The sequence below is a fragment of the Larus michahellis genome, chromosome 6 (genome assembly GCF_964199755.1).
Source record: "Larus michahellis chromosome 6, bLarMic1.1, whole genome shotgun sequence".
In the NCBI taxonomy this organism is placed as follows: domain Eukaryota; kingdom Metazoa; phylum Chordata; class Aves; order Charadriiformes; family Laridae; genus Larus; species Larus michahellis.
The window spans coordinates 52,407,298-52,430,945 of NC_133901.1; the positions used below are offsets into that span (position 1 = coordinate 52,407,298).

General features: G+C 43.9%; 1 protein-coding gene across 7 annotated transcripts in view; it reads right to left on the minus strand.

The window, feature by feature from the left end:
- The window catches only part of MARCHF8 (membrane associated ring-CH-type finger 8), a 116,799-nt gene that overhangs the window by 54,549 nt on the left and 38,602 nt on the right, over window positions 1-23,648 (minus strand). For 5 of the 7 annotated variants that reach the window (XM_074590054.1, XM_074590059.1, XM_074590052.1 and 2 more), the window contains exon 2: window positions 21,417-21,595. In XM_074590054.1, coding sequence (XP_074446155.1) covers window positions 21,417-21,512 — 96 coding nt within the window. In that variant the 5' untranslated portion in view covers window positions 21,513-21,595. The remainder of the gene's footprint in view (window positions 1-21,416; window positions 21,596-23,648) is intronic. The other 2 variants (XM_074590058.1, XM_074590051.1) reach the window with 1 other exon arrangement.

Genomic DNA, 23,648 nt, shown 5'->3' on the forward strand with positions numbered 1-23,648 from the left:
TCAGTATTTTCATACCAGATGAGCTTTGGTTAAACAACAGAACACTCTTCCCGCTTGGCATCAGCCCTGCAGACTCTTGCACCGCCTCAGAGCAGTGCCTGGTTTTGGTTCATACGGGAACAAGCACTTCGCAAACGAAATTTCTGCCTTAGCTTAACCTGGGCAACCACACTGTCATGAATTCACTCTCCAGATGTTTTCTTTAATATCTGGAAGCTAGAATTGAATTCTGAGATTCCCCCCCCCTCCCTGCCCCCAGAGGCTCTAACTCTGAGGCTAATAGAAATGAGTTGCTAGAGGGGAGGGGGAAATCTGCCATAAACACGCATTTGTAAGGCTCTGTTTACAAGGAAGCATCTATCTAGGCTCAGTTAAGAATTTCACATAGCCCTTTGGATATTTACCCTCTCCTCTTAGTACTTCAGGAGGTTAGGTCAGAGGTTATGAAGGTTGGTTTCTAAATTCAATAGGTGTATTACTGCTATTACGAAGAATGATGCAAACCCAGCAAGCTAGAAGAGAAATCTGGTTCGATTACATTGTGCAGCAGCATTACGGCAGCTGACTCTCGGCAGAACTATGCCTGCACGTGGCCCACAGGACTGCTCCCATGACACCAGGTGTTAGGAGTAAGTTTCTGGGAGAAGCAAACCAGAACACAAACAGATGAGCATGAGAGTAATTAAATGCTGTTTATTATTTCAGGCAGTTCTCTCCGTTGGGTATTTGGTTTAAAACATAAGAGAATTAAAGACTATCTCTGCCTTCTAAAAAGGGTCCTTCAAAGGGATTTAAAAAAAAAAAAAAAGTGTTTTCCTAACTTTTTTAAAGAATAATGAACTCAATTGGTTTCTGAGTCCATCCCTTCATTTAACGTAGCACACGAAGTTTGTGTTCCTTAAAACCTTGGCATCTGACATTTGCACTAAAAATCTGATTGTCCATTTAAAAAACCCCTACCCATAAACAAATCCCCCAATTCCTATGTATCACAGGTTCAGAAAAAAAAACATGGGAAACATGGATATTGAAAGTCTAAAGCCATGTGGTATACAACTCCAAAGTGACATGAGTTCACAGATTTTTTTTTTAAGTGATGTGATATTTGACTACTTCTGGTTAACATATTCTTGAGTACTGCATCCCCCCCAAAAAACTTGTGTTTTATTGTAAAATATTAAGTATTTGATTATTTAACCAAATATTGGAATTTAACCAATATGTTAATTCTGATATTTACGAGGCTAAAAAGAGCAGCTCAAAAATTAAAGGAGTTTGGCTGAACAGCTTTATATTCCATTTAAAATGAACCGCATTTCGTAGCATTCTCCTGCACGCCTGAACAATCGCGTTGCCGCTGTGCAAGGAAAAGATGCAGGAGAGGCCTCACGGCAGCAAGAGCTGTGCTTAGCAAAATCATCTTTCATTCAGGCGCACTTACTAGGTGAAACTTGAAATAATGTGTGCAGCGTCAGCTCGCAGACACATCACTTCATTACATGCTTGTGCTGGGAGCCAAGCTGAATCATTTTGGTTAAGTATTTAGCTACTGGCTGGCCAGTTAATTTTACAGTCAAATTTTGTACAGTCTATTTAGTTTCTCCCATTTTTAAATAACTGCAGCCTCCTGGGGAAATTCTCTAGTACACCATCTGCTCGTTGCCTATAAATCCTCCTTTCAGACCTTACGCAAATTTCCGAGCTGCCAATCAGAACTTCTTTGATGTCTGGGTGAAAAAAAAACACCCCAACTATTCTGAACGGAAACCTGCAGTACAAAAAGATTAGTTATCCCCCGATCAGCAAAATAACGATTGCAAAGTGAGTCATTTCTCTGCAGCATGTCTCAAGCGGCAGATACACCCCCAGTGGGACGAGCACTTGTGGTCCTCCCTGGCCACAGCTTAGGAAAGGGTGGTCACGATCCGGTGACAATTTATCTCACGTTTTTACCTTGTTATATTCTCTCCCAAGTTTCTGTGCGCCCCAGCGTCTCACTTGCGACCATCTCGGTCGGTAGTGGCTAGAGAGAGTTGGTGGACATTTCCCAGGCCTAGCCCCGAAGGAGGGTGGAAGAGAGGAAGAACCAATGTGGATGGCACCAGCGTCATGGGGAACAGGCAGGGTAAGGAGATGTTAAATGCCAAGCCGTGTTTCCTGTCTGTGAATTCGCATAATCACGCCTGTGCAAGCGCTGCACTGCTCCTCTCTGGCTTGTGAAGCCCTGCAGGCTGCGCAGATCCAATGTTACACCGGACTTTTTCCAAACAAGGCTGGAGGGAGTTTCAGCAATCCGGAACACATTGAAGGAGCTAAGAGACTTTGATCCAGCAGATGTTTCTCCGAGCCTATGCAAATTCCACGGTGGAAAAAAGAAGTGAGGATTTTATATCTATTTTTAACGAAATTAGCACCAGTATCCAAACTGTCTACTAAGTGTTAACCAACGCCACATAACATCCCGCACTTCAAGCAGCAGGCACAAAGAGAGCAGTACCTGTGGGTAGGAGCTGGCTTGTGGCTGCTGCCTGTGCCTAATTCAAATGCTTGTCACCGCAATGGTAAATTCACAATGCTGCAAAGCAATGTAACACTGCTTACCCAAGAACTGGGGGTGTCACTAATGCACCTACAAAGCAAGAGTGGGCTATAACACTATGGCCTGAAATTTTTTTCCAAAAAAGCATTAAAAGATTGATTGAAGGAAAAGAAAAAAAACACCAAACAACAAATCAAATCCACAAAAAGCACTTCACAACAGAGAAAATTGGGTGATTGAACATGAGTGAAAAGGCCAAGCAACTAAGGGGCATGTTGAGCTTCCTAAAGGGTTTTATTTCCCCTTACATCTACAGTTTTAGCTTTTTGTTCTGCTTTTTTGGCCTCAGAAAATATAGCCGACTTCAGAGGAGTGGATTGCACACAAGTTCTCCCCAACAAAACTATGCATTCAGGAACTAGTTAAGACACTTTCACAAACATTTGAGAAACCTAAGAAAAAAACGTGAAAAACAGAACTTTGTTATAAAGAGGAACTGTAAGAGCTTCCTCAGAAGTTCCTCAAAAAGAAAAAAAAAAAAAAGAAAAAAATTGGATTCAAAGCTCGCAACAGCTGCAACCCACCTAAATACTGCACAAGAAGAATTCATCAGAAAGGATGCCACAGACATGGGGGTCAGGGCTCTGCATTAAACACCCCAAAAAAATTCTGGTTATAAACCAAAAGCTCAGACTTCGCAGTTATTTGTCTTAATGACTGAACTGAAAAATGGCAGGGGCCGTAACAATGGGTTGACCTTGTCTGCCTTCCTTCACTCTGTAAATCCACTGTGACTTGTGTGTGCGTCTCAGCAAGGTCTGCTACAGGTGGACAGAGAGAAGTCAATCTTAAAGGACTTCAACGATCTTCTACTTGTGTTCCAGTTGGTTACCCCCACATCATCTTTAACGACAGACAGCGTGGGGGCACCAGAGCCTGGGGCTGAATTGCCGGTGGGGGACGTGTGAGCAGAGAGACCGCGGTGGAGATTTGCTGGAAGAGGATAAACAGCGAGAGTGCATTTCAGAGGAGGCTGGAGGAAACACATCTGGGTTTTTTGCTGGGTGAGGTACTAGGGAACGGCACTTTAAAAATAGTTCTTTTAAATAAGCAGCTGTAGCACCAAAGGTAGGGAGAAGCTAAAGAGAAGTGTTTAAGGAACAGCAGGGGTCTGGCAATGATTACCTCCTGCGAGCCATGGTACAGGTGGGCTTGTGGCGCAAAGGTTAAACTGAAACCAAGTAAGTTGCCAAAACACTTAGATATCAGAACTCCTGAAAGCAAACATTTGGATCTAGAGATGATGCCTAGCACATTCAGTACATATTCCCGATCTCCCCTGGGGCCAGCGGGAGGATTCCTGGCAGTTCGGAGGCAGAGCAGCAGGGCCGGGCAGAGGCTAAAACTGGGAACGCTTTCAGGAGATAAGCAGCTGCCACCAGTTCTACACAGCGTGAGCCTGGGTGGGCTGGGGGGAGTTCAAAACGCTCATAAACCTAAGGAGCAACAGCAGTGCTCTCTGCTGTATCTACATTCAAAAGGAAACAGAGGTTTATAGATGATAAGGGGAAAAAAAACAGAACAAAACAGCGTGGCATGGACACGATACAGCGGGAACCAAAGCTCTGAGGGGGACAACGCAGCCCAGCCACACAGGTTCTGTCTCTCTCTCCCTTGCTGCGTTCATGGGAAAGGCCCAGTTTCCCATGGAAACTGCAAGCTCCTAGACTTCATTCAGTTCATTCTAGTAACCATTAGAAAACATCTTTCAAAACGGCATTATTTATTCAGGCTTCAAAACACACAGAACAAACAGTGTAAAAAGAAGGCCCTAATACCTGGGTGCGTTACCCACTCCCGAAATTCTCCCCACTGACTCTTGCAGAAGAAATGTCCTTCAGACAGAAGAAATGTCCCTCAGAAAAAGCGCTGTCTTGCTGCAGACACGCTCGCCCCATCTGGGTTTTTTTTTGCCAGCTTATCGTCTATTAACATTTTCTTAGTAGTCTGTTTTAGCTCATCAAAACTCCCACCTTTGCTATGTCTGATATGGTGGAGCATTCGCTTTTATTTCTTTTCCCAGATTTTTCCACCTAAAAATGGGAGCAGCGATACTGATAGAAAACATGTTAAATGGTAAAGATGCAACTCCTGACAGATCTGAAGTTGGCCTTGTCCACAGAGAATCAAATAAAATGTTCCTGCTGTTCCACAAGATCAGTGCTAAGCCAGGCATTAGTCAATATTTTCAATATTCATCTGGAAATGTATTTAAAAAAAAAAACAAACAAAAAAAACCCAGAAAAACACCATAGGAAAGTCGCTGCCAGTTACATTTACAGGTGACGCAAAGCTTAGCAGGGTGATAAAAATGATGAGGCTTACAGCCACTTCACAGACACTGAGCATCTGAAATTGATTTGGGCGAAAGAAACCCTATACTCAAACTGTGTTGTATTTTCACCAAATTAAAGCGACACAGGCTGTTACTGCAAGTTACACGGGCTTCAGTCTATAAAGCAGGAGTACAGCAAAGGATTTAGGAAGTTGCAGTGAAGTGACAACTGGAGATGAGAACCTGAATGGAGTTTAAGCACAAGACTGATGCCCTTCACCCCTGCATTATAGCAAGTAGAGATCAGTTTTCCCTCTGAAGTCCAGTACTGCCAAGGTCGGTGCTGGACAACTGAGAGAGGACAACAACTGCTACAACAACAAAACCCTAAAAGCAGCACAGCTTGCCTCGTAATTAAGACGCTTGCACCTCCAGTGTCCCAATCTTTCCTTTCAAATAGGAGAAGGGGCTGAAAAGGATCTCTTTCCACCCCTCACTCCTCCCCAGACATTTTCAAGGCTGTAGTAAACACCCTACTGGGAGAGATTCAAGAATTTTATCTGTAAGTTTATGTAAAAAGAGGATGACCTAACTCATTTGTAACACACTCGTAGGTCCAAAAACACAATTAAGAGCCTGTTGCAATTAATGGAGAAAAAGTCACCAACAACCAGCAGCTGGGATCTGAAGCCAGAAAAACTCAGAATTAAAAAATAAATAAGTCAGGTGTGGTGCCTGTAGACTGTGATGGTGGTTGGCATGGAAACAAACTACTGAGTAAGATAGAAGATTCACCCTTCGTCTTCAAGTCAAGGCTGGAGGTTAAAGTGCCTCTTCCACATACCATGAGTTACGGGTTCAATGTACGTTGCATCGAGTTATCCCTGTAACACAGGTCATTACAAGTCAGATGCGGCCATCCCTGCTGGCCTTTAGTGTCACAAACTTCAAAGGAGTCATTAAAATAAAACAATCTGTTCTCAACCAGACTGATGGGAAAGGGTCTGGGGGTTGGAGGTGCTGCTTTTATGCTGCTGACTTCGGTTAGAAACCAGGACAGTCAGCCCTTTTGTTACCCAGGGCCTAGAAATACATGAATATATATTTTAGATAGCTATGTTCTGCTCTGCATATTAAAAAATTACATACGAAACAGCTGCTTGGATTTTTTTTTTTTAAAATTTAATCTGTACTCCAACATGCCTTTCCCTCTTCCACATGACCTTCATCATTGTGGGATGATACAGATTGTTGCTTTGAAGCAATAGAAGCCCAATAGTCAAGGTTTTCTTATTAATCACAGAAGAGAACCAGTTTGGTTCTATTCCCAGCTGTAAGGGGAGAGCGTATCTTACATTAGTTTAAAGCACAAATTAACACTGGCAGTACCCAGTGGCCCTAATTTCTGTTATGTACCCTAGTGCTTCCCTTTTAAGTGCTTAACTTAAAATAGCTTAAAGTTTATAGATACGCAGTAGCTGTGCTTCCCTTTTCCCTAACGTCCCACCCTTGGTGCCTGAAAACAGAAACATCCGATTTAGGGGTCACTTCCATATTTCTGCCTGTGGATGTTTCAGTAACTCCAGTGTCTCTGGAGTACCTGATGCTTGTCGGCAGCCAGGGGGGAAAGTCACACTGCAGCATTTCATGCGGAATGAAGCTGTTTAACTGCTGTTACATTAACCAGCTCAGAGAAATTAAGACACAAAAATTAGTGAATGTTTCACTTGGTTGCATATGAGCCTGCCTTGCAATCTTTACCCAAATAATGTGCTTTCAGCCATCTGCATTACAGTAAACATTACTAAAGAGGACTGCGGGGGGAAAAAAAAAACAACCCCCAAAAAACAACTCTTTCCTATTCTCTGGGATCAGTCAGATGTTTTCACTGTTGTTATGCATAAAAACTGAAGCCAAAAAATATCACGTAAACCACTTACTGAGGGAAATGTATGGTGATGTTTCAAACTGAACAGCCCAGAAACCACCTCCTCTGGCAGCCACTGCTTGGGCACAGTTACTAGAAATAGGCAGGCAGATGATCGCCAGAAAAAAACTTTACAACTGATGTGGGGTTTGTGCATCCAGTCAGAGATGACTAAAACATTTCCTGTTCTGAAACTTTCCATTCAGGAAAAGCTACCAATGCGTGTTAAAAGGCTGTTCCATGACCACTTTAAAGGAAAAGTAAAAATCAATTAATTAGTGGGTATTCAAAAAACACGAAAGCGGCCCCTACGACTTTTACACTGGTGGTTTTTTGTTTTGTTTTGTTTTTTTAAGCTCCTCTCTCTAATTCCTAGGAAAAGGACAATCTCATACTTCTCTTAGGAATTTGATGCCAATCCATAATTCTAATCAACAAGTGGTTGTGGGATTTAAAATATAGTCTAGGAAGAGGAAATAAAAGCTAAAAAAAAAAAGTTCCATGGGCTGTGTGGTAAAACCCTGGCATGAACATACACTGCAGAGGTGACATGACACAACTTCTCTTTTGTGTGACATCTATTCCCGTAGAGCCTCGGAGGACTTACAGGCAGGCCTGCTTGAATCCGCCCTGGGAAGGCAGTACTCAACTACGGGAACTACAACTTTCTGTTCTATACAACCACTCCCCAAATGCTAGAAGACAGGCAGAGATCTCCCTCTTGTTTCTACCAGGCATCTTTTTCTCCCTTAGATAAAGGTTAGTATGCTCCACACAGGGAAGCACAAATCTAGCATGGGAGATGCTTCACAAAAGATCAAACTTGGTAGCCACCTCTGAAACGAGTCATTTATTGTTTTTCTAGTGACAAAAGTACAGAAGAAAGGATCAGAAAATCCTCATTCAAAGAATAACCTGCCTCTGCAGAAATTTGCAGTATTACATGGGCAAGCTTTTAATGTCCATTTTTGACAGCTCAACAGAAACGAATCAATTAATTAAATGGCTAATATAAAGGTCCGCTATCAGAAGAAAGATCAACTACTTTGTTGCAAAAGATTTCCATGACTAAGGAAAAAAGTCCACGCCTGACGATCAACGTACATGCTTCTACCGCACCCACTCTCTCCTTTCCGCCCTCATTTCTTCGCCAGCCTCATGAATCAGGTTCCACTTTAACCATGCTTATAGGAATTACAGCCAACTAATTTGCATCCTCAGGAGCCATGATTTCAGGTGTGCTGGGCTGTTTCTGATACTTATTCCGGGTTCTCAGTTTCCTGTACACTCAAGCCTGCTACACCTGGCGTAGTAGTGGCTCCCAGCCTGGCCTTGCTGGTTGAGGTCACCTCTCTTTTGATGTACCGTCACTGCTGTGCAGCATTCACAACTCAGCCCTCAACATCTACTAGTTCACCACTGCAACTGGGAGACTATACATTAAAAAGTGCACCTGAACTAAGAAGAGCATCTCAAGAATTTCTTCCACCTCATCTGTTCTGCAAGTTTCCTATCTACTAATGTCACCCACCGCCATTTGCATCTTCCTCTGCGAATCTCAAGCCCGTTACACATATTAGCTAATGTGAACAATCCTCCTGATACCACCGTGTAGACAAAGGAACTAAGGCATGAAGTAGGTGAAGCACCTGAGCAGGAGGCAGAGCTGGAAGATGCTGAGCGACACACAGAGGGCTGGGCGCCGGTGTCGGGGGAAGGCAGGGACTCCCAGGAGGGGCTCCCACTCAACATCCACATCAAGGGTGCTGGAAGTATTGCCTTACGCAGTGACGGGATAATCCCGGCTTGCAGGGAGGCATCACGTGCTTCTTCACTCCAAGTTCCTACTGGCAATCTTAACCTCTAGGTTAGGAAAGGAATTCAGTGCATCCTGGACTGGCAGACAATCTCTTGGATTAATTAAGTGTGTATGAGTGGGTGATGGTATTTAATTATGTCATTATGTACTGTTGCCTCACTTCCTGAGCATACCAAAGCTTGTACAAAAAGTTTGGGATGAAAGCTAAACACAGTACTGTTACATACAACCCTACATAAATATAGTAACGATGACTGAAATTAGCCGACGTGCCACATAAACCCATTTCCTTAGTGAAGAGATCAAAATGTCTATTAATGCTGCGGATATCTTGCACAGACAATCCTGCATGAAGACAGCTGCTAGTAATGTATAAACCTAGAATATAACCTCTGCAGGAAAAATTAAACCTGCAATCAGAAGAATCAATTAATTGAAAGACTAGTAAGAAACACAGGGTTCTGATATTTCCTCCCCATTGACAAGATCTCTGTGCTTGTTTCCAACAAGAATGTGGTTACAAAACCACAACAGAATCACAATCAAAACACAACTCTCGATTCCTATGGTCTGTAGATTGGACGATACGCTCTCCAATGTTACAGCATATTATCTACAGGAAAAGCATTTGGTACAAACAATGTGCTAAAGAGACATTAAATAAGGAACAGAACATATACACTTCTTTTTTTTCACCTCATTTTCTTTTTTCCTTGAAGAATGGACTTGAAGGTGAAAGCAAAGGCAAAAGTCTTTGGGCTTTTATATGAAGATATTGTAGATCTCAAAGGTTTCATCTCATATTGGAAGCGTGTGAGTCAAGCAGGTAACAACTACAAGTGTCTGCTTATAAGCTAATTCAAGAACATCAAGCAGCAAGTAATTTTTCACACCTAAAGCAATTTAGGGTGTAGTTTAAAAATAGAAATGTGGCAAACCCCCCACAGGTTCATTGAGATATTAAGTAGGATATACTTAACTAAACGAACCCAACCACACATTAGATCCAGTTAACACAGAGAATTAATTTGACTTGAGAGTTAGAAAAAAAATCTGATTGACTTTTTAGAGATAAATAGACGTAAATACTTCTATGTCTGTGAGATCCAGAGTAGTGTTTTTCCAAGTTCGAAGTACTTCAGTGTAAGAAATGCAATTATCCTTCAAGGCAGTAAGGCACATTGGAAATCTGTGTCTGCAAATCTAGCTTTGATATAGACTCAAGTAGGTTACACAAAAACTGTAGACATACATACCATTTCTGTACTATAAGGTCCCTGAAAAACCTAAGCATAAGATACAAACTTATTACTGAAAATGTTCTAATGCTAAAACTATACCCAAAACTGTGTCCATGCTCATAGAATCCAAGTATGTATCCGTGCTAAACATGCACACTTACAGTTACAATGACAGATGTGTCGTGTGCATGCAACACATTTGGTGACATGGTCCCAGACTCTTGCCTCCAGGATCACCACAGATGCTGCACCTTAAAGAACGTGGTGGGAGCACCTAGTGTGCACTTAGCGCAGGGGTGAAGCCAAATGCTGCAGACTTGACAACAATCCTCTCCCTGATTCACACAGCCACCTATTGTCAGGTCCACAAGGAATGAGATGCAATCTACATTCAAGCATATATATAAAAAAAAAAAATTATAAACAGGCCACTTTTAGTCATTTGCATCAACATCAAAGTAGTACTTATTTCCAAGAAGAGAGGATTGGGTTGTAAATAAACTTAAAACTCCACAAACAGGTGATCCCATTCTTCCCTTTGTCTTTGAGGATGCCAAAATTCAGTTCTTGACTCCTAGAAAATGAAATTCTGAATTTCAGCCACTGACCTCACAGAACACACATTCGGGCTTGCTCAGTAATAAAAGCGTGCTTTGGCTTGTGGCTGTCACGGAAAATCTCCATAAGCAACTTCCTAGAACAGGAGCAATATCTGCTACATGTTTAGTAGCAGATGAGAGACCATCACTTCTGGGACCGTGAGAAGCTGAATGGATCCCAAAGGTGGATTTTGTTTCTAGGTGTGAGGACAATTGGCTCAGAAGGCTGTAATCCTAAGAGCTTAGATTTCAGCAAAGCATGGAGGAGCGATTGCTAAAGAATAACTTCCCCCTATCCCCATCAAAAATTCTTCATAAACAGCATAAAGGCCAAGCAGAATTACCTAAATTCAGGGGTGCGACTCTAAGCCTATACATAACTTCTGGATCAGAAGTTAAACCTTTAAACTGCCAGGATGCAGGTTTTAAAGGGAAATCAGCAACTTGAAAGCTCGACACAGTTTTAAAAACTCTGAAGTTCAAGTACTTTCCAAGGGTCCCACACCAAGGCATGCCTCCCTGGCAGAATTGTTAATCTTTGTTCTTCTCTCACAAAAAAAAGCAGCCCAAAACAAGCCCAAACCCAACCTACTTTAAGTATTTCACCAGGTAAAGAAACATACCTGTCTGAAAAAGCAAACCAACAAAGTCACTCATTATGCATCAATGTATGAGGCAAAACATTCTACAGGAGAAAAACCCCTGTATTTCTGGTGTCTCTCATTTAGAGACATTACCTTTAAAAAACAAACAACTTCAAAAATCAGCTTGCAGGAACCTGACAGCATCACTTTAAAGAAAAGAGTATAGCTACTGGATGATGAAAATCACTGCAAAGTATGAGTAGGACCTTGACCCACGTCTTTGTGGAGCTGTGATGATTTCAGAAGCGCTCTGTACCAACACAGATATTTATACGCGCGTACAACTCACTGTGGGATCATGGCTGACACACACTTCTCCTGCAAATAAGCAAGCATGCTTTTGACAGGGAAGAAAAAAAAAATATAAACTCTAAGATAGTGAGTTCAGATCCCTTAATAGAAAGCTGTTGCACATTAACATACACCAGAAATATCAACAGACCTGCTAAACACCACCACCAAAACATACTTGGGTATCACGTAATTGAACAGCACTGGCACTTCTTTTAGAAGATCGTATTTTTCAAAGAATGACTCTCAGCTAGCTCAAGTGCACTGCTAGTGAAAGCTAGACAGAGATTGTGTTAATATCAGACAGGTGGTTTAAGAATTCAGGTTAATGTAACAGCTACAGATCATAATAATTAACTCCTAAGTTTCCGGTCTTGAGACACCAAAGCAATAACCAGACAAAAATCGAAACAGAGACTGTATATAAGTGAGTCTGATTACAAGCAAACAGCAAAACCTGAAACTTCCAAAGTTTATTCTCTGAAGCATTGCTACATAAAACTCTGCTACTCTATCAACTGCTGTTAGTTTTTATTACGTTTACTGAATTTTTAAAATAAAGGGTTTTCTCCTCCTCTCCTTCAAATTCCTTTCAGAAGCCACTTCCCGCAGTTTTCCTTTCGTAATTCAGCTCCACTCAGAAGCCATCTGCTCCGTTCCTCACACACACACACTGTACACACTCCAAGACAAACACAATGCAGAATCAAACAGCATGACCCGACTTTTTTTTTTGTTAGGACTACGGGAACGAGAGCAGCTCCCTCCCATTTCGTCCCCTCCCTCCCCCTTCCTGCCTCCTCTCTGCCTCTTCACTGGGGTTTGCTGGGAAGCAGCATGCTCTGGCTTCCAACAGCGGGGCTTGAGAGGACCAGCTTCCCACCCTGCACACAAACACAAAGAGAGCAGAATTTGGGAAGGTCATAGCATTTTGCATGTTCACTGCTACAGAGATCAAGCGATGCCTACCTGCGGGAGGAAGACCCCTCCGCTCTCCACGCACCCCGTGCCCACCAGGTTCTGCGGCAGAGCTTTGGGCCAGCTCAGCAGAACCGTCTGCAGAGCAGGACGCTGGCAAGGCGGTCATCGCAAAGGATCTAGCGGCAAACGTTTCCAGCCTCTCTGCTTTTATCCACAGACCTGCAGCCCTTTACAAGATTACTCAGCAGCGCTTGCCCTCTTTGACAGATGGGAGGAAGGGTAGCGCAGGCACCCAAGGGACTTGGCCAACACCGTCTAGCAGGACAGCAAGAGACGAACAAATTAAATCCCGAATTCCACTGGGGTAATCCAGGCCTGGCTGCTTTCTGTGTGCTTCTTGACAGCTCTCCAGGTACCACACAGAAAGGGAGGTTAGCGATGCTCCTGCCAGGAACACACAGGAGAGAAGAAAGCCCTGAAGCTGGCGAGAGGCCGGAGTGGTGGCAATCGCCCATGAGGAGAAGGCAGGCGGGCAAGGGCAGAAGGAGCACCTCAGGCATTCACACCACTGCCAGATGCCAAGGCGTTTACAGGAGTAAAGAAATAGGCAAAGCCCTGCGCGAGCGCGTTCACATGGGCACCGACAGCAACTGCAAAGCACTGTGCCCAGGAAGGGTGTGATGCAAGTAACAGATAAGTTGTCTTGACAAGCACAAGAACGACTCTCCTAATAACCAAAAGGAGACACCAGGAGCAGGGTGGTGTTCAAGCGTGCGCCCGTGGAGAAAAGAGAGGCAATTGGTGTGAAGCAGTTTTTCAAGTGATTTTTCTATTTACTTAGTGCTTCTCAGTATACTGTTTACCTGCTAAAGCTAATCAGAGTGAGAGTACATTCAGGCACCTGCTCCTACACAGACATGTACTCAAATGTCTGTTTTAGCATAGAAATCAGCCATGGAAATACCACGCTCTCCGCACAACAGCATCATTGCAGGGATACAATTCAGAAGGATGTTACAACCGTCTCAATCACCTGGTGCATTCTCCAGTATATCTGGGAGATATTCCTACCTGCTTCCAGACTGCAGAAACGAAAGCATTTTCACTGCAGCTCTTCAGGGGTTCTTCTGCCACAGGTTTGTCTGTTCTGCCAAAAAATTGTCTCTTTGCTACTTTTTAAAAAGTAGGAAGTGTGACATCAATGTTTTCCCAGAAATGCTTTATGATCCATTGAAAAACACGCTAAGTAAAAGCCAAGGTTTGAATTGTCAGGAAAGGACTTTGCAATTCCCACTTTGGAGGCTAAGCCTATAAGCAGCACAGCAAGAGACATAGTCTGCTTGCCACAGAAGAGTTAAAGGATACTCAGACAAAAATTCTTAAATAGTTAACCAGTTTCCATACAAAGCCAATTTAATAAAGGAATAATGCCAGGCACAGTGTTAATATACTACATAGCTACACATAAACACAAAAATCTCAGTATAAAAATAATAAGGGGTGAAATTCTCAAAAGGATTTGCAGCCTGGCTGCTCAATGAATGATTTGGTTCAATGGGCAAGCAAAACCAAACACATACACACACCCACAGAGCCTTACAAATGCCTGAGTGTTTGCATCAAGCTCGGCCAGTCTGAGCCCACATTCACAGCTCAAAGTCCAAAAAGTGAATGAAAAAGGTCACAGAGTGCTTCTGTACCTTAAAAACAATATAATAGCTCTCCAAGTGTCATGCTGGATTCAACAGCGTAAAGCATGCACCTTCACATTGATGATTTTTACAGATCTGTGACTAAAAATTCTTGCAAATGCATTTTTTTTTTTTCTTTCTTGTTCTTCAAGGAAGTCCTGCTTTTCCAGTAAGACGTGGCTTATTTGAATCAATAGCCCATAGTGCCTTTCCTGTTACAGGATGCAAGAGATCATTAAGGCAGCAGAAGAAATTTAGCAAGATGCAGCACAATGTACTTCTCTCACTATAATTTCATCCAGACAAATTAAGTCGTCATAGTAGCTCCAAGATGACAGTTTTGAGAAGCACCTAGAGATGTTTAAGATGATCACAGCACTCCTGCGCTGAGCACACAGCAGTCAGTAATACTACACAGCACTTGGAAGACAAGAATATAGTTCCTCTAGAGCAGAGGACAGAAGAGAGTTTTGGTCAGTCAAGTGGACTTAGCAAGTTTAAATTTGATTAGAACATTCATCTGCTTCTGTGATAAAGTATACGTGATCTTTGATAACAACTCAGTATTCCCTCCCCAGCCCAGGCCATTGAGAAGAAAGAGTACTGCGCACCCAAAATGACTTGCACCAACATCTCATGATCTCTCCCCTTCAGACACTGATCCCGTCCATTCCTGATCCGCTTATGAGATCTGCAGAGATCGCGGCACAGGAAGCCACGGTTGTGAAGTTACTCACACGTTTTTAGAAGAGCAGTAGAGAAGCTTTTGCCCAGGGAGCTTCACTCACTGCAATAACGTTTACTAAGAACTTGTGGTACGCATCAGTCTGCTTCAGCAAGCGAGGCACAAAGGCCTCAAACAGGCAGTGCTGTAACAAAACAAAACCAGAGCAACACCTCAGCCATATGCCAGCGTTGGCTCCTCGTTTCCAGTTCAAATCCTGAGAGCTGTTGGCTTCTGGATACGTTGAGAAACGTCGCTGCCAGCGTGTTACCACCAAACAGGGGCGGGGGGAGGTGGGGGGTGTAGCATCTCACAAACAATAGAGTGACTGTCTCTTAAACCAGGTAAGTATGAAGCTATTCCTAGTGAAGGATAAGAAGCTAATGATGGTTATTAATAGCACTCAAAGCTAACAGTTCATCTGAGTTAAATGCAAGAGTATTAATCCCTTTGTGACCTTCCCCATTTTTACTGGTGAAATGAACAAAGTTTCATGAGAGACTGCTGTTAACCACAGTTTTCAACTGTTTCAAGTCTTGAAAATTACACTAACCTGAACCAGAATCTACCAGGCTCTGCCATTTAAACATATCACTGAGGACTTAAAACACAAATGACAGGCAGGAGCTTTCCTTTTACGATGCCTTCAAATTCAGCAGGACTTTTGCCCCAGACTTCGACAGGTATTGAACCTACATGTTGATCTGCCACGAGGCATGCCTAGGGACCACAGATTACCCACTCTGAGAAAATGGATTGCAATGATAAAGGTGGTAAGGTTATAAAGGATCTAAAGCATCTTCCTGCTGGGGAAGCGGACAAACACTGATTTTTCACAGGCTGCCAGAGTTCCCTCTGTAGGCACGCTGGTACTTCATTTTCAGCTGCTGAGCTTCTTGAGCCTTTCCTCTGTAGGACTTCTTATGATGCAGGTACAGACAAGCCAAAGGTCTAGTTCGAAAGAGCAAGGACAAAAGCAAGCCAAAATTTCACCTGCTAGCTGACACTCTGTATGTATTCACCTTGGCTTTTGCCAGAGCTTGATAATCAACAGGGGAGATCCGCACATGAGGCTGCTCAATCCACAAAGCACACACCTGGCAATGCACTTGTCTAAGAACATAGCCTGGTATTACAAAGCAAACCTACATATTTATCTTTGTAGTAGTACCATTGGTTTTGATTGTGGTTTGGGGTTTGTGTGATTTTATTCAGATTAGCAAGCGCCTTTGTACAACTCAAAACATTTTGAGACCGCAGCATACATATTTATTTGAGGTGCTTACTCTTGTTCCTACACAGAAAAGGTAAGGACTGTTTCTATTACATAGCAAAGGTAAGGTAAGATAAGCGCAGCACTTAAACTGTGAAATGTTGCACTTGCTGCGGAAAAACTACTGTATGCGTTTGCAGAGATCCATGAGAACTATGCACAGGCATCCACAACACCAAGAAATAACTGCGAGCTGTGTTGTGTAATGGAAGTTATGCAACTGAAATGTGAAAGTATTGAAGTTTCACTGACTTTCTACTGAAGTTACAAAGCTGAAATGCAAATGTCTTTTTTCTCAGTTTTACCTAGCGTCCTCATCTTCTACAGCAGAGGTTATCTAGGGCACAAAAATCATCTACAACTGCTCAACAGATTTCCTCAACACAGGATCATGCTTGCTCCACATGCTGCTCTTTATCTTGCAGTGGTTTCTACCTCAAACAGAAAACAGGCCTTTTGAAATGATTAAAAATAAGGCAGCAATAATCTACAATTTCTTTCTCTCGCACCTTATCTTGCACCTTTACTGTATACTTTAAATATAAGCAAAACTCACAGTCATGTCCTTGATTGCACCCAAGGGTTGACAGGGACTCTGACTAGCAAGTAGCCTTGAAAGTCCTAACTGATGCAATATGAAAATTTAACTGGATTGGTCAAAGTCAGCACATTAACAACTTCACTGCCCTCCAGCTTATTTGTTAGATCCAGCATTAAAGGTTAACACCAGAAGCAACGCCGTTTGCAGGAGGGGGAAAGAGCACGCAGGGGCCAGGCTCCGTGTCCGTACAGCTTTCCATCAAGGATGGCAGGTCCAGATGTTCCAGCTGTGGTTTTGGCAGAACACAGGACACTTGCGGGGTGAATGAACATGCTTACGGAGACAGGAAGGACAAGACTTGGGAAACACAAAGTGTTTCCAGGTTAGCCTAATTTATTGCTCGCGCAGTCCCAGTCCCCATTATTTCCTTTGCAATATTGCACATATTTAAATAAGCATTCTGTTCTGTTTCAAATGTCCCAAGGCATGAAAGTGCAACAGCAGCCTGGCAAGGGAAACAATAATCAACACTTCAGCTAGTTATCATGAAGGAAACACAGGGGAGATTTGTTAACACTGAAGTCACTGTGTCAGAAATGAAGAACAGGTTTAGAAGGAGATTCACGCACGACTCCCACTTCTGGGCTCATTGCATGCTCAGACTTACCACAAGTTGTTCTGATCTGATCGGCCTCCTAACCCCCATCACCTCCCAGGAGGGTGGTCAATTCACAGCAGTGCCCTGAATTTGGTAGAGGGGCTGTTTCACTCAGCACGTGCAGTTTCTGTATGGGAGGGGACCAAAGAAACAGCAGAGCCCTCTTACCCAGAGAGCTGCCCAGCACAACCCCTGACGATGACTACGTGCAACAGGTGGGAAGGGAGAGATTCCAGCAGACTCCTGAGACAATGCTTCCTAATGCCTATTTTGCCTCTGCGTCTTCAGTAGTCAGACCAGCTATCCCCAGGGTGTTCAGCCTCCGAAGCTGGAAGATAAGGATGGAGAGCAGAACAACCCACCCATAATCCAGGAGGAAGTAGTCAGTGATCTGCTTCTGCACCTAGACGCATAGAAGTCTATGGGGCCGGATGGGATTCACCCAAGAGTACTCAGGGAGCTGGCGGGAGAGCTCACCAAGCCTCTCTCCATCATTTATCAACAGTCTTGGTCAACAGGGGAGGTACCAGATGACTGGAGGGTGGCACCAGATGACTGGAGGGTGGCTAATGTGATGCCCGTCTTCAAGAAGGGTCAGAAGGAGGATCTGGGGAACTACAGGCCTGTCAGCCTGACCTCGATACCAGGAAAGATCATGGTGAGGATCATCTTGAGTGAGCTCTCAAGCAAGTGCAGGGCAGCCAAGGGATGAGGGCCAGCCAGCATGGGTTTAAGAAAGGGAGGTCCTGCTTAACTAACCTGATCTCTTTCTATGACCATGTGACCCACCTTCTGGATGCGGGGAAGGCTGTGGACGTTGTCTATCTGGACTTTGGTAAGGCCTCTGACACCGTCCCCCACAGCATTCCCCTGGAGAAGCTGGCAAATCATGGCATAGACAAGTGTACTCTTCGCTGGGTTAAAAACTGGCTGGATGGCCGTGCCCAGAGCGTTGTGATTAATGGAGTGAAATCCTCTTGGCGGCCGGTCACCAGTGGTGTCCCTCAGGGCTCAGTTTTGGGGCCAGTTTTGTTTAATATCTTTATCAATGGTCTGGATGAGGGGATTGAGTGCACCCTCAGTAAGTTTGCAGACGACACCAAACTAGGTGGGAGTGTTGATCTGCTTGAGGGTAGGAAGGCTCTACAGAGGGACCTGGACAGGCTGGATCAATGGGCCAAGGCCAACTGTATGAGGTTTAATAAGGCCAAGTGCCGGGTCCTGCACTTGGGTCACAACAACCCCAAGCAACACTACAGGCTTGGGGAAGAGTGGCTGGAAAGCTGCCTGGCAGAAAAGGACCTGGGGGTGCTGGTGACGGCCAGCTTAACATGAGCCAGCAGTGTGCCCAGGTGGACAAGGCGACCAACAGCATTCTGGCTTGTATCAGGAATAGTGTGGCCAGCAGGAGTAGGGAAGTGATGGTGCCTCTGTACTCGGCACTGGTGAGGCCTCACCTCAAGTACTGTGTTCAGTTCTGGGCCCCTCTGTACAAGAGGGACGTTGAGGTGCTGGAGCGTGTCCAGAGGAGAGCTACCAGGCTGGTGAGGGGTCTGGAGACCAAGTCATATGAGGAGAGGCTGAGGGAACTGGGCATGTTTAGCTTGGAGAAGAGGAGGCTGAGGGGAGACCTCATTGCCCTCTACAACTACCTGAAAGGAGGTTGGAAAGAGGTGGGTGTTGGCCTCTTCTCCCAGGTGAATAACAACAGGACCAGAGGAAATGGTCTGAAGTTGGGGCAGGGGAGGTTTAGATTATATATTAGGAAGAATTACTTTATTGAAAGACTGGTCAGGCACTCTAACAGCCTGCCCAGGGAGGTGGTTGAGTCACCATCCCTAGAGGTATTTAAGAAACGTCTAGATTTGGCACTTCAGGGCATGCTCTAGTGACAGAGATTGTAGGGGGTTTTTTTGTGTGTGTATGGTTGGACTCGATGATCTCAAAGGTCCTTTCCAACCATGAAGATTCTATGATTCTATGACAAGGTGCTTCATGGATTTGGAGCACCCCATCTATGAGGACAACTTCTTGCTTTCTCCTGGCAAGCAAAAGAAGCAGCATGCCAGCCTAATTAACTACTGGTTTAAGAATCTGAAGGGCTAGAATCCATTTTAAGTTGTTACTAAGGAGAAGACTCCAAAAAATGACAGTGGGACAATTTATTTTTACTGACTCACCAGTGACTTCAGTAGGTGTGATTTGGACAGCTGACAGGTGACTGGCTACTCAGGGCACATGATCCAAACACATCAGAAGCAAGTTCTTTTATCCTACCCAAAGCTAATCTTAGTAAATCCCTTTCTGTAAGATGACAGTGCCTTTCTAGTCCCTTATACTAAAGATACACCCTATCTGTAATCAGCATCACCCTAGAGTTCCTCAGAACTAACCACTGCTGAATACTCACTCCCAGTTCACAAAACAACCCCAGTCCCTGCAGTTGTACCAGAATGTGAATGTCCTCTTGACCCGATTTTATGCTAGGGTAAAGCTAAAAAAAAAAAAAACCCACAGAGGTGTTTCTGTGGAACTGACAGATAACATACAATTCAACACAGTGCAGCAGTGTACACTAACACATGATGCACACTAAGGTCTTTGGGCTTGATCAGAGACACAGTCCAGAGGCTAAATAAGGTTGACATGTGAAGACGAGACAAAGTATGCTATTAAAAAACTGTTAAGTAGCCTATTAATTAGATTCTATTAGACTGACAGTCATTAGATACTTCAGGTATTTTTGCATTCTATTTCTCATTAGCACCACAACAAGACCTCAAAATTATTCCTTTCACACATATACTGCCAAGTTAAGAATACAAATCATATCTCCAGGAAACAGCACAGTAAGTATACCTACAATTGTATATTTCCTTCCTTGTGACATTCCAGTCAATACTAACCACAACACAGTGGTTACTGCACCCTCAACAAATTTACTGACAACACAAGCTTTGTGGTGCAGTTGACACGCTGGAGGGAAGGGATGCCATCCAGAGGCACCTTGACAGGCTTGAGAGGTGGGCCTGTGCAAACCTCATGAAGTTCAACAAGGCCAAGTGCAAGGTCCTGCACGTGGGTCAGGGCAATCCCAAGCCCAAATACAGGCTGGGCAGAGAATGGATTGAGAGCAGCCCTGAGGAGGGGGACTTGGGAGTGTCGGTTGATGAGAAGCTCAGCATGAGCTGGCAATGTGTGCTTGCAGCCCAGAAAGCCAACCGCATCCTGGGCTGCTTCAAAAGAAGCGTGGCCAGCAGGTTGAGGGAGATGATTCTGCTCCTCTACTCTGCTCTGGTGAGACCTCATCTCGAGTACTGTGTCCAGCTCTGGGGCCCCCAACATAAGAAGGACATGGACCTGTTGGAGTGGGTCCAGAGGAGGGCCACAAAGAGGATCCGAGGGCTGGAGCACCTCTCCTGTGAAGACAGGCTGAGAGAGTTGGGGTTGTTCAGCCTGGAGAAGAGAAAGGCTCCAGGGAGACTTTATAGTGGCTTTTATCAGGGAGTGTAGTGATAGAATGAGGGGTAACAGTTCTAAACTGAAAATGGGGAGATTTAGATTAGATATTAGGAAGAAAACTACTGTTTTCTTCCTAATTACTGTGAGGGTGGTGAAACACCGAACAGGTTGCCCAGGGAAGTTGTGGATGCCCCATACCTGGAGGTGTCCGAGACCAGGCTGGATGAGGCTTTGAGCAACCTGGTCTAGTGGGAGGTGTCCCTGCCCATGGCGGGGAGTTGAGAACTTAATGACCTTCAAGGTCCCTTCTAATCTCTCCAATCATTCTACGATTCTACAATTCTAACAGTTACTAGATACTGCCAAGAAAACAATGCACGGCTACATAAAGGGGTTCATACCCCATACTACTTTTCTTGTAGAAAGGTAAAATATACCTGTAACAGTTTCCGTGACAATGGTACTAGAGCCATCATCCGAAATCCCTATCTGCCTTGAATTCTTATGCAAAATAGAGAGTCACAGCTTGTATTTTGCAGAAGTTAATCAACAATCTCTAGTATTTTGCAGCCAGCTCCTTTAAAATGGCAAATATGAGAATAAAGAGATAATACGGTAACACCCATCTTTACCAAAAGCAGCAATCGTGCAAGGAGCTGGGGCTTTAGATCAGAATTGGGTCTGATTTGATAACCCCTATTGTTTTATACTTAGAAAACTTCCTGTGAAAATCAAGCATGTCTAACAGTACCTGTTCCTCTTTTTCTTTGGTCTTGCTCCTGGAGACTCTGGAAGAGGTAACATCCTGAGCTGGAATGACAGAGATCTGATGCAGTGGCATGTTCATCACACCGTCTTGTTTGGTCCTATCATTTACAGGAAGGAGGCTGGAAGGCAGCGCTCATTCAGTGCCATTGTCAGGCCTCGCACCTAAAAAATGAAAGTATTAGATGACGTTAAAGTAGCTTGAAATGCAATTGTTTCTAAACCAAAGCTAAGCCATCAATTGGACCAAGGTGCACCTCTTATTTTCTCTCTGGATTCTGAACAGGAGAGAGCTCGGTGCGCTGGCTGGGTGAGAAAAGACACAGGAGTTTTAAAGAGCTAGAACTAGACAGGTCAGAGCACAATTTATGCAAATGACTCAATAAATAAATTGTCAACCAGTTCTGAAAGCGGTCAAAGAGCAAAGCCAGAGGGCAGGGATCATGCCCGAGTCTGCGTGGATTGGGAGGAGGAGGAAGAGCAGCAGCTCTCCAAGCTGAGCAGCAGGAATGTGCTTCCTGGAGGTGTGGAGAGCAAAGCTTGTGCAGGTAGTTTCCTAAACTGCCAACCCCACCACACTGCATCAAACCGCCTCAGGCATCGTCCTGAATCAGGCTGAATGCCGCGGCTTTGGTTAAAAACACTCAGTGGCCTGCATTTGGCTCCTGTCATTCATATAAACATGTACCAGCTGGCAACAGAAAGATGCATCACGTGAGCTGTTCCTTTCCTAAGGCTATTAGAGAACAATATAATCAAAATCCCTTGCTAGGAATCGGGAATCCACTGGACTACATGTACTTTATCCTTCTTTTACTAATACAACAGGGAAGCATTACACATAGGAAAGACAGCGATAAGCATAAATTAGCCAAAATTTGCAACACTAATCTGAAAGGCAGGCGTAATTAGCCATACCTTTTATTAGATTAGCGAAGTTACATTAAATAAAAAGCTTTTTGAAACATGCAGGACCATGGAGTGTTTATTTGGAACATAACCTGCCACAAATGAGACACAATCAATTGAGTTTAAAGAAAGGATTAGAGGGGAATTAACACAGCAGGGACTACACTAAATAGGGCAACTGGATGATGCACTGTTCTTCTGTTTCCATAACATATCAACTTTTTATTTGTTTGTTTTTGAACCTGTGAAAGCACTAAAGAGGATGGATGGATGGATAGATAGATAGATGCCTTATGTATCATGTTGCTTAACAATTTGGAAGTAGTATAGCCTAACTGTGCATACATATTGCACACATTTTTTTTATTGAATATTTAATTAATTGGAAGTTTTAAAGATAGGCCAAGCTTCCTAGGTTTTTGATTCTGCGAAAGGTGCCAGTCTGGTTCTACTTCCATTAGACTCCACAGGAGTTTACACAGCAGTGCAGTTTACACAACTGCAGTTGTGTAAAACGAAAACAGGATCAAATCTTTTGACTGCTTTTGATTAAACGGCAGAAAAAACTAATTGCATATCCCGAGGTGCTTTATACGGGGAATGACAGTTCAGTATCCTCTTTGCACTGAGGGGAAAAGAATTATTAAGGGTCACAGAGGAAGTCACGAGCAAAAACAAAAATGCAGGCAATGCCTGCTGCTTCCCAATCACACACTCAATTTGCTGGATGATGCATTCTGCCCATTAGAGTGCTCAGCCAAACTCAGAAGCATCACTGACACGTGGTCAGGATTTATATTACTTCCACAGATGCCAAGACGGTGCACGCATGAAAGCTTTGAAGGCAATGCCTCCACAACTTCTAGGCATCGCTGCTTTTAAAAATAAAACACATCTATACGCATAAACAAGCAACAACAAGGACACTTCCTTATTGGAGGACAGAGGGAAACATGGGACTTACCAGCACCACTGGTAAGCAAAAAGCACAAACAGAAAACCGAGAACCTCCCCAGGTTCCTCCACACACCTGTTTAGCTGAATCCTCTAAAAGAGCCAAGCCATAAGTGCCAGAGGAGAGATAAACGTGGGCTGAGACAGGAATATCAAACTGCAATAAACAAAGCAGGAAGGGAAGGTATTTTCCCAAAAAAACATAAGGAAATGAAATCCAGAGAACGTTAAGGTCCAATGAAAATACGCCAGGTAATACAGTCTGTGCTACTGCCAGCGACAACAGAGCCAAGGGGAAGGAGATGAACCCCATTCTGTGTCCCCCTCAAAAAGGGTTCTGGGCTTGCAGGCAAGG